Genomic DNA, 11,972 nt, shown 5'->3' with positions numbered 1-11,972 from the left:
ACAATTTGAATGCAATGATTTGCATATCTCATAAACCCATTTTTTAAAGATTTATTTTATGGCACTTCATGCCTTTATTGACAGAGGAGGAAAGTGGACAGAATAAGAAACAGGGATAAGAGAGCTGGAGAGAGATGTGGAAAAGTGCCACAGGCTTAGTTTAAACCTGGGCCGACTGCGTACATTGAGCGCACCTTAAAACACTTGGCAACCCGCGCCTCATAAACCCAGATTTTATTCACAAAAGAACATAAACAACATCTCTGATATTGAAATTGAGATATTTTACCATTTCATGAAAAATATTAGCTCATATTGAATTTGATGGAAGCAACATCTCAAAAAAGTAGGAACAGGGCAACAAAAGTCTGGAAAAGTAAGTAGTACTGTAAGTGCTGTAAAAACAGCTGGAGGAGCATTGGCAACTAATTAGGTTAACTGGCAACAGGTTGGTAGCATGACTGGTTATAAAATAAGTATTTCCAGTGGTCGAGTCTCAGAAATAAAGATGGGCAGAGGTTAACCAATCTGTGAAAAACTATGTAAGTTTCAGAAAATTGTTCCTCAATGTAAAATTGCAAAGAATCCCACCATCTAAAGTCCGCAATATCTTCCAAGTTCAGCGGATCTGGAGAAATTTTGGTGCAAAGGACAAGAACGCATTGTATTAAGAACAGGCATGATTCAGTACTGGATAGCACTGTCCGTCAACACAGTTGGGCGTCCCATCCACAAATGCAAGTTAAGCTGTAACAAGCAAAGAAGAAGCCAAATGCAGGTCCAGAAACATTTTCGTTTTCATTTGAAATGGACTGGTGCAAAATGGAAAACTGTTCTGTGGTCATCCATCTTCTCCCGCTTATCCAGGGCTGGGTTACAGTGGTAGCAGGTTGAGTAAGTCAGCCCAGACATCCCTCACCTCGGCAACACTTTACAGCTTCTTCAGGATACTGCAACGTTCCCATACCACACAGGATATATCGTCCCTCCAGCACTTTCTGGGTCTTCCCGGAGGTCTCATCCCAGCTAGATGAGCCCAGAAGACCTAAATGGATGTGCCAAACAGGCATCTTGGCGCGCCGGTAGTTGAGTGGTTAAGGCGCGCGCCACATACGCAGGCGACCTGGGTTCGAAACCGGCCCGTCGCACTACTTCCTGCATGTCTCTCCCCGCCCTCTTCCCTGTTTCCAACTCTATCCACTATCCTATCAAATAAAAGCAAAAAGGCCAAAAATAAATCTTAAAAAAAAAAAAAGGCATCCTGGTCAGAGGTCCGAACCACCTCAGCTGGCTCCTTCTAATGCGAAGAAGCAGTTGCTCTACTCCTAGTTCCCTCTGGGTGTCTGAACTCCTCACCCTATCTCTAAAGGCCAGCTCAGACTACACACATTCAGCCAGACATTGTAGCTCATTGTCAAAACTCAGGTCTACTTTGAGTGTCAGGAACAACTAATCGTCTTGTAGTATGACACCATGACTTGACAACATTAGCATGTCAGAAATTTTCTTACATTGTCGTCTAGTTTGACACCCTGACCTGATGTCAAACATGTGGATCCCGCCTACCAACAGCAGAGCATTTGCTCCTAATCTTTGCATCATCCTTTACTAGAGTCCCTACTTTTTCTCCCTCTGAGGAACTGATGTGTGCATTTGATGTTACTTTCTTTACGTTATCAAATGCATACCTTATAAGTTCTATCTAAAGAAGAGCCAGTCCATAAAGTCCTCCTTTTGATACATCCATAATTGTTTCTTGTTTGTTGTTTTCTTCTTTTACGAGCAAAAGACCGCTACAGTCTTAAAAAGCTCCCCTGTTGTAGAGTGATTGACCCCCGACAACCTGTGAACTCGCACACAGTTGTAGAGAAAGTGGTGACACGATGAGCAGTCTGGACTTGTAGTGTGGCCAGTCTGTCGGCTAAGCCGGGACCAGATTTTGGTTGCGTAGTCTGACATGGTGCTGTCATTAACAACCAAAAAAAATTGTGCAGTCTGAGCCAACCTTTGGGCTGAGCCCAGCCACCCTCATTTCAGCCGCCAGGGTTTGGATCAAGATCAAACAGTAAGTCGAAAGCTTTGCCATCCAGCTCAGCTCCATCTTCACCACAATGGACCGGCATGTCTGCAGTACTGCTGACACTGCACCAATCCCCCTGCCAATCTCTAGCTCCTTATCCTCACTCTGAACAAGACCCTGAGATACTTGAACTCCTTCACCTGAGGCAGAGACTCAGTCCCCACCTGGAGGGTGAAATCCAGCTGTCAGACTTGCAGATGCTGACTCTCATCCCTACCACTTTTCATAAAACAGTAGATTATCTCAGTTTTAACATCTGATATGTTGTTTATGTTCTACTATGAATAAAATATGGCTTTATGAGATTAAACAATCATTGCAATGCTTTTTATTTACATGTTACACAGTTCCCCAACGTTTTTGGAATTTGGGTTGTAGACGTATTTGAAATATATGACTTTTCTTCATCAAAATTCCAGTGTTTCCCTATTCCTGTTGTCATCTACTCAAGGTGAGAGAAAATATTTTAATTCTAACATTATGTTGTTCTCATCATTTAAAGTAGCCATAACTTTACTAACTAACATTATACTGCTAGTAACCTTGGTGTAGAACAATGTTGACATTGCTAGCACTCAAATCAACTTACAGATCAGAAGACAAGCACCTTGTTGACGTACCACTGGAGGACAGCTAAGGTTAGCTGGCATCACCAGCGTCAGACATCAGTTTATTTTAAACCATTTAAAAAAGTTTTTAGAGATAATTTTTCACCCTAACCAAGGACACTGCGACTGAAAGACTTGATTATTGTATTGAAAATCTGAATCTGTATTTACCTAGAATCCAAAGAAAGGATGACACGTGAGTTGCTTCTTGTTAATTGTACAGCTTTATTATCTGTTTCTTTAGTATGGACTTCTTGGTAATAAGCAAATATCCATAAAACAAGGCCTACACTACAGAACAGAAGATATTTAAGACAAGAGAGAGGAGAGCACAAGAATGGAAGCAGCCATGGGGCCTCGGAGAACTTCACCGATGGAAAATCTGGGACAAGACGTGTGACATTTACCTTCGAGCCCAACCCCACCCACCTGTGCGGTCCATCAGAGGGCTCACTCTGATGAAAACCAACCACAACCAGCAGTGAACGTCTCATCTTCTGTGGGGTTTCTCTTTAAAAACTCCAGCTGCCCCTCACTTAACCATCCCCATGGGGAGATTTGTGCTAAGCTCCAAACAATGATACTATTAATACCAAGCTAAGAAGGGTCTACAAAAGAGAGCGTGAGGAGGACACAGAAATCCTCGAAAAAGAGAAGAAAAAGCCAGAAGTTGAAGGGTGGAGACTCTACGCTCCATCCATGTTGATGCAGCATCGCCACCTCTCGGTTTCTAGGAGGAGACGGCGGCGTTGGGCTTGTCGTCACGGGTGACTGGGATGTTGCGTTCACTGCGTCCGGATTCATTCCCGCCGCTGACCTTTGGGCCCCACAGGGTGAGCAGACCATCGGCTGAGAGGGTGCAGGTGATTGCTGATTGGTCGACATTGGAGGGGAGGCGGTAGCGGCGACGGAACTCGCGGGAGATGTAACCATGGTCGTCCTGGAAAAAGGAAGAGGATAGTGAAGTCAGGTAAAGTCCTACAGTTTGAAATCTCTTGAGATCTTTTTTGGAGCTATAAGGGAAAATATTCAGATAAAAGGGCGGAGTTCTGGCTTTATTATTTACCCATTTCCATGCTGTCTTTGCCAACAAGTTGCACCCATAATTTAAGTTGTCAGTACATTGACATGCAACGTTGACAAAGTCAAGCTACTGTTGTAGCTCCTTAGGCTGGGTTTACTGGACTACTACCACCTTTGCATTAGGAAAGAACTGCTTTAATGACAGAAAAACTTTATTAAGCTACAAATTTATTAGACCACCCTAACCCTAACCAAAGTAAGGTCTATGCCACAGCTGCCCTTAATTAACAGCATTGGTAATTACCAAAATCATTTTTTATGTTTCTGCAATGGTTAATACACTAATATGTAGAAGCTCTTTAACCGAAATGATAGTTTTAATGCTAAAATATAATTATTACTGTTATCCATGAATTTTCAAATTTACTGATTTACAAAAAAATGGAAAAAATTGTAAAGCACATTATTATTTCTTGATTAACATGTCAAATTATAGTTATTTACTTGCATTCCTGAACAGAAAAATGAGTTTTAGTGGTTGAATGTTATGCTTGATTAATTTCTGACTTCTCAGAGAAGCCCAGTGAGCTGGCTTAAATTTGGGTGAATTCAGTTTGAAATTCCTCATTCCTGTTCAAAATGGTAAAACGTGGAGAGCACAGAGAAAATGAAAGAGTCCGCATTAAAGCACTTCATGATGCTGGATGGTCTTTGAGACAAATATGACAGGTGGTCTAATAAAATTCTTAAGCACTGTATATGGTGATATGCCCCCTTACCGCTAGTCACTACTGGACCTGGTTCCGTTTGAACTAATCACTTTTATGTCCATTTGCAAAACATGGCCAGTTTTACAGATCTGTGCAATTTACTTTTGATACAAATGCATTAATTCTTATCTAATTAGTGTAGTGGTTCTTCATTGGTTTAGTCTCAGGACCCACCACAAACTTCTTATTGAGAAATTGTGACCCAAAATGTCACTATTTTTCCACTTTTTTCATGTTTGTGGCGACAAAAAACAGCTGACCCTGAGGGCGTTTGTTCTGCCCAGAGCACTGAGCGCTCAGACCACTGGACTACGTTGGTTTTGGCTATGGCCCCACTTTAGAGTCGAAGCCTGGTGTGAAGGCTGTAGAGCATGCTCAGAATGCTCAGTCCTTTTCAGTTGTATAGTCCAACTTTGAGAAATTCTATGTTGTATGATTTTAGCTGGACTAATATGTTTAAATAGATTTTAAAAGCCCAGTTTTAGTTGGACCAATGGGACTTCATACATGAATTCACTGCAAACCATCTCTTTATTCCTAACAATGTATTTTAATACAACCCACCTGCTTTTGTTGTGCATACTTAGTACAAACTTTTCATTGTCTAATGATAACTCCTGGCAGATTATGTTTTTGTTTTCCAATCTGTGATGGTTCAACTAGTTATGAGTTTGCTTTAATTGTTCTGGTATTTAGGAAACAACACTAAGTGTACCAAAGTTTAGAGATAGCTGGCATTATGGCTGTACTTGAAAATAATTCACCTTTTGGGTCCTGTTGAACACAGCCACTTCAGCTCAAAACTCGGGTACTTAGTCACCTGTTTGCATGTCCTCATGTTCCCACTCGTAGAACAAAAATATAGTGGTTGTCCTTTGTCTTACTCTCAAGCCTTGTGGTATCATTTCATATGCATGTTTGATAAATACTGTATTCAGTTTAATCCTTTAATGTTTTTAAATTATCTGTAGTAGAAGTTACACACATAATGTTGCAACCAAAGGGCCACATACATACATTCTTCATTATGTCTTTGACAAAATACACTAAAACTTCCTCCTTGAAGTCACTTGTCTGATCAAGGTCACATTGATCCAACTAACCACCACCCCATCTGCATATGTAGTGTACTTTGAATGTGGTGTGTTATGTTTAGTGCTAAAATAATATACTGAAGATAGTTATTACTACTGCATTTACATATATCAGAGCATAAGATTATGTGGTAGTGTAATTAGAGGTTTGAAACTGCTAGGAATTCAGTCTTTGTTGTTTGGGAATTAAGTGCAACAAATCTTAAGTCACAGTGACCTGCAAGCTAAATCTAGATGTCATGTCTTTGTTTAAGAAAGGGAAGAGACACTCTACCTGTCGTTCCCCGTGCTTGCCCTGGATCTCCACGTAGTCATCGGTGATCTTCACGCTGAGCTCGTCAGGAGAGAAGTGCTTGACGTCCAGGTAGACTGTAAACTTATCTTTGTCAGACCTCACCTGGGGGGATTACACAGACGTTGACAAGGTTTTATATCAAAACATTGTACTAACGTAGACTTAGTTAAGAGTTTAACCCTTTAAATGTTAGGGAGTAGTGGAATTTTGAATTGCAGAAGTTCTTTTTCTTTGTAAGGCAAGAAAATTGAAGTTGTTCTGCAACCATACCCAATTGTTGCAATTGATCAAGACATTGGATTAAGAAAGAACCAAAAGGTCTGGTAATTATATATAGCAACAGCAAAATTCTTTATAGAAATCCGTGTAAGTGTCTGATCTTCTTCAAACCAAGAATTTGTTTCTAAAAAATTGGTGAAATATGTCAATAAAGACATGGATGGATTTTAAAAGATGTTACGACGTGCTTTGATGTCCTGAACACAGGTAAAAACTTGTTTGCATGCAGATGAAAACAGCCTTTCTCCTTCTTTGCATCTTCCCTCCAAAAACATACAAATTCAGCAAGTTTTGCTTGGACTTTTTCTCGCAAAAACTTATGATTTTTGCATATTTTTACCTCAGAAACGCCGGAGTTGGAAGAGTCCATAAAGCTGCGGAACAGCGTGTGTCTGTAGTAGGGGCTGATGGTGGAGGTGGTGTAGGGGTAGAGGTCATAGTCAAACATGCCCTCCCCGAAAAACTGGTCAAAGAGTCGAGCAGGGTAGACGGAGCCCAGGGCGCGTCTGAACCAGGGGTGCTGGATGGCAATATCCATAGTGAGCGGAGACAATGTGATGAAGCTTTGGTGAAGACGAAGCGGCTCAGATCAGAGTCCAGGAGAGGGAATGAAGAAGGAACTGAGGCGGCAAGAGAGAACAGTGCGTCGATGAAAAATGACAAGAGAAGAAGAGGTTGCAGAGTGCTTCGTCCTCTGCTCCACAGCCACCTCCTCTTTATATACCTAAGAGCCAGAAAGAGGGGCTTTAGCCAGGATCCCTCTGGAATGGCATTATCTCATGGTGGGTTGGGCTCTGTCAGCAGAATCCGACAGGGCTGAGGATGGAGAGGAGGGGGGCACCGCTGGGTCCAGACCCAGTGCCACCCACAGACCAGACACCAAGGGCTGCCAAAACAAACCAGCAGGCTGGAGAGGAGGGAGGACGCAGACAGTGAGGTCAGGAAGCAAACCGGAGTCACATTTTACCTGAATGATGGTGTATCAAACAGATACATCATTCTGTCAAAATGTCAGTGACAAAATGCTGCTGCATTGTTCTCACTGTGTCACTGGACTCAGCGCAGATTTAGAAACAATGCTGCTGAGGTCAGTGAAGCAACAACCACCATCACTCAGACCAGAGAACCAATTATTTTTGGCCCAGTTATTTCAGACTTTTGGGTTCTTATTAAGAATTGAAATTGTATAGTAGTTGCAGTATTATAAAGTTGGTGTCCCTCCACCACCTCCGACTTTGGTTCCTTTGCTACCAAACAGGTAAATGTCACACCTGTAATAGCTTGCAATTAGGCTGCTAAACAAAGTTGGATCCCTTAGTGGTTTACACTTTTAGGCACAAAGTTGGCATGTTCCTACCAAGAGGATGCAGATTAACCTGCACCTAAGAGCCTTTAAAACCTTGTTTAAAGTGTGCAAAGCTGTGTGTTCCTGACATTTAAGGTGGTTTCACTTTTGTGCACTTGACATTTAACCTCCAAAGTCTGGGTCCATTTGGTCAGTGTAAAGGCAAACCACCATACTTGGGTTGTCTAAGGCATGATTCACATGGACTCATGCATGATAGGGAACACACAACTGGACCTGAATAGAGCAGTAAAAATCAGTTTTAAATGTCTCTTCAAAAACTGAAATACCCTAGAGCAGCGCAAGTTCAACTCCAATCCTCCAAGCATCACGAAGATGTGAAAGTAAGAACAAGACCACTGTCAGTCTTGAAAATAATATTGATAAGAGCTTGCAGAATGGACTCCTTTGTCAGAACAGAGCATAAAAAAATTGTTGCCTGAGTCATTTTTGTCTCTTCTTTCTTCTTGTTGGCAAAATTTCAAACCAACTATCTGCATAAAACCACCTATTGTATCAAACCTGCTCTATAGTCTAACACCACTACATTTTCTGAATGCAGACTTGCTTTTTTTTTTTAATCAGAACTGGGCCAGTCTATTTAAGAACAAAGACTGTAATCTTCAGTGTAAATACCAATGCACCAGTGTGCAGGTGTACCTGGGTCACGTAGAAAGAAGATTGTGCAGCACAAAATCAGCAATATGGATATGGCCACTACTTAAGTCACTTTGCACCAGCTGCTTGATGCTGCCAAAAAGGGCCCTATTACTTTTATCCAAACTGTTACTGTGCTTTATGCTAGCTGGTTAGCTCCAGTCCAACTGTTTAGAAAAAGGAGTAAGTCTTCTTTATGGCCTAGTTGATGTATTTGAATATTCTACACCAGAAAAGCTCTTTCATATCTCCCCTAAAAGTCTTAATGAGTCTTGTACTGAACACTTGTTAGCTTGATATGCCAGGGGCAAATATTCACACCTATCTTTGCTTTCTTTATCATTTTTTCATCGTAATTTAATGATGAAAGCCATTTAAAGCTTGTAAAACATTGTGTAATTAAACATAGCAGGCCATGTAAGGGTGAATTCTAATGTAAAGATGAGGATGAATTCCCAGGCCTGTTGTTTCACCACCAGTAGCTTCCCGCCGCCTGCATTAGTCTAATCCTGCATGGCTTTGGCCGTCCAGCACAGGGGCTTAGCTGCTCCATGCACCCGCAGGCCAAGAGCAACTGGGCCGGAGCTGGGGCTGATTTAGGAGCAGGTTGGGGAGTTTGTTGGGGTTTGAGGTCGCTGGATGCTCCAGACCGGACGTAGATGCTGTTGGACTGGCTGCAGTTCAGCCGAGTCAGCACTCTGGGTTTTTTATCAATGGGACAGATAATGCCTGGGTGCTCTGTGTGTCCACAGCTCTGAAAAGATGTTTTTGTCCACAACCTGGCATGGTGGATACGCTCAAATTCATTCACTCATTTCTACTCTTTATAGAGAGCAACTTTGGGATATCCCAAAGTAGGGTTTCAAATAGTCAATTTATTTATCATAAAATAACACATCGTCGTAGCTAATAAGGCGTCTTAACAACGGGGTAAGCTTATTTTTTAGCACATTTAGGGACAAGGCAGTGAAACATGTCTCAAGGTGAATGAAAGTGATCAAAGCCCCCAACAAAAGCCTTAAAACTGCATTTAAAAACAGTATGGGGAAGTAAATTCTTAAAAATTTATGAATCTAATTTAATGAAGTCAAGAATATTTTAGGGGTCTAAAGGGGTCTAAATGCTTCTGGGTGCTCTACAGGGTATGTCCTCTCAAGCAGGGATGGGTGAGATGGACTAAAAGTCATCTCATTTTAAGCTGAATATTAATCAATTGAAGTTGTCTCCACTTCACAAAGAGGGAAGGTCTATACAATACTCTATGCCATATATAAGGCTGACTTCATGTCCAAGGCCATGGTTCTCTGCTGGAAGATGGTGGATCGCTCCCTCTGGTTGGGGAGTGAATCTCTGCCTCAGGTGAAGGAGTTCAAGTGTTTCTGGGTTTTGTTCACAAGTGGGGGTAAAAGGGAGTGTGAGTTTGACAGGTGGATTGGTGCAGTAGAAGAGGTTGTGCGGGCATTTTGCCAGACCATTATGGGGAAGAGGGAGCTGTGCTGGAAGGGAAAGCTTTTGATTTACTGGTCGATCTACCTCCCAACCCTCACCTGTGGTCATGAACTCGGGGTAATGACTGAAAGAATGAGATCACGGAGTGGCTGAAATCAGTTCTCTCTGGAGGATGGCTGGGCTCGGCCTTAGAGATAGAGTGAGGAGTTCCGACAACTGCTACTCTTTACTAGCAGGCCTCCCTGTATGCACATTTAGACCTCTGCAGATGATCCAGAACGCAGCAGCGCTTTTGCTTTTCAACCAACTCAAGACAACACATGTCTCTCCCCTGTTCTTCTCTCTACACTGGCTTCCAGTTACATCTCACATTGAAGTCAAAACCCTACTCATTGCTTACAAAGCAGCAACTAAAACTGTTCCTGTTTGCCTGGAATCCCTCATCCAGATCTACACTCCTTCTGGCAAGCTACACCCAACTTGTACTTCGATTACATCAGGGCCCAGTGCAGTCAGCTACTATTTTCCTCTGTTGTCCCAAGTGGTAGGATGAGTCTCCCAAGACAGTTGGCTCATACTGCGCATACCGCTTTGTTTCAGGAAATATTAAGCCCAGCTATTTGTGAACGACCCAGCACTTGGCATGTTCATCATTATTTGATGGTGAAGACAATTTAACTATACAGGGCTGCATGCTGCGTGCAGGGGTTAGCGCTGTTGCCTCACAGCAAGAAAGTCCTTGGTTCACTTCCCAGTCAGGGCCTTGCATGTTCTCCCTGTACATGCGTGGGTTCTCTCCAGGTACTCCGGCTTCCTCCCACCACCAAAAACATGCTCAGTCCAGGGTGTACCCCACCTCCTACCCAATGACAGCTGGGACCCCCGCGACCCCCAATGGATTAAGTGGTATAGAAAATGGATGGATGGATGGACAATGTAACTGATGGCAATGATGAGAGGTCTCATGTTGATTACTTGTTTCTTTGCTGATGTTTTCAGTTTTTGGTGAAAAAACTAAAAGCATTATAACAACTACTGTAACTCAAGCACAGAACTGATGGAAAACTCCTGAACATCAGGTTTAGGATTAACAGCACAACTACAACAATAGATCTCCAACAATACACTTGTGTCCTATTCAGAGGGGATCTGCAATGTACCCTGCATGCTTTTACCAAAATTTTCAAGCTACTTGGTCTGACTCCTCTATCGCTCTGTTAAAAATCAAGCCTTATCCATCGCAGTCATTAATATCCATGTGGAAAATGTGGACCATTTTATTTACCATTGCGGCTTCCTGTCCTCAAAAGCAAACACTGTTGATGAGATAAACCATGACAAAGCGCTGTCTTTGACAACAATGACCTCAACTACAGAACAATGTAGTTCATCTGCAGAGCAGTAGTTATGCCAACCCAACTTTATGGAACAGGAACCTTTATCACTAGAGATACCTGAGAAAAAGCCTTGAAATCAGCTGAGACAACAGTGTACACCAGGATGTAAACAGAACAGGTACGAGGACCAGGAAACAAACCTCACGAAGTGGCACATTGACCTTGGAAACTGGAAGACCTAAAAAACCCACAAAGTCTTGGAGAAAGCTTGTCTGTGAAGGTGCTGCTCTGCATTAAAACCTCTGCTGCACTGCAGAAGACAAACAAAGCAACGAGAAGATCCTCCACCAGAAAGACCCAAAACCCACCTCAACCATACCATTCACCCCTGCCCTGGCTCATGAATCAAGGACCTCTTCGCTGATTTGAAGACCCCAAGGTCCAAGAAGTCATACTTGACCCTGAGTGACTCCCGATGGGGATGATTAATCACCAGGTGAGTAAAAAATAAATACTACTAAAGTGGTTATAAAATAAAGTTTCATAGCTCTTTTTTGAGATACTCTCTTCCTTTCAGTAGTCATTCGAAAAAAATCCAACTTATTATCCAACTCTTCATCTGTCTTTGGTGTTTCTGGGACTTCAGAGAGAAGGACAACAGCAGTTCTGCCATTCCTGGGACACTTTATTCCAACACCTTTATTGCTAAGCAAGTGGACAGAAGAGGATAGCAATCTAATCCATTATATAATAGAAATATTGAATAAAAACATTTCCAGTAGCTTATCTAACAAAAAGATTAAACATCTTTCACAATAGAACAGAAAAAAATATCAGATGTTGAAGCTGAGACATTTACAGTTTCAACAAAAGTATTAGCTCATTTTGAATTTGATGGCAGCAACAAATCTCAAAAAAGTAGGGACAGGGCCATGTTTACCACATCCCCTCTACTTTTAACAACAGTCTGTAAATGTCTGGGAAGTGAGACCAGTCTCTGGAGTTATGGGAGAGGAATGTTGTCCCAATTTTGTC

General features: G+C 42.1%; 1 protein-coding gene across 1 annotated transcript; it reads right to left on the bottom strand.

Moving 5' to 3' along the window:
* Positions 1-3,418: 3,418 nt before the first annotated feature.
* cryaa (crystallin, alpha A) lies at positions 3,419-6,687 on the bottom strand. The gene is made up of 3 exons (XM_041782255.1): positions 6,490-6,687; positions 5,850-5,972; positions 3,419-3,628 (listed from the first exon to the last, which is right to left on the bottom strand). The coding sequence occupies exons 1-3, from the start codon at positions 6,685-6,687 to the stop codon at positions 3,419-3,421; spliced, it is 531 nt and encodes a 176-aa protein (XP_041638189.1).
* Between the last annotated feature and the right edge of the window lie 5,285 nt (positions 6,688-11,972).

Source organism: Cheilinus undulatus, linkage group 24, assembly GCF_018320785.1.
Source record: "Cheilinus undulatus linkage group 24, ASM1832078v1, whole genome shotgun sequence".
NCBI lineage: Eukaryota > Metazoa > Chordata > Actinopteri > Labriformes > Labridae > Cheilinus > Cheilinus undulatus.
This window is presented reverse-complemented; position numbering and strand designations above follow the sequence as displayed.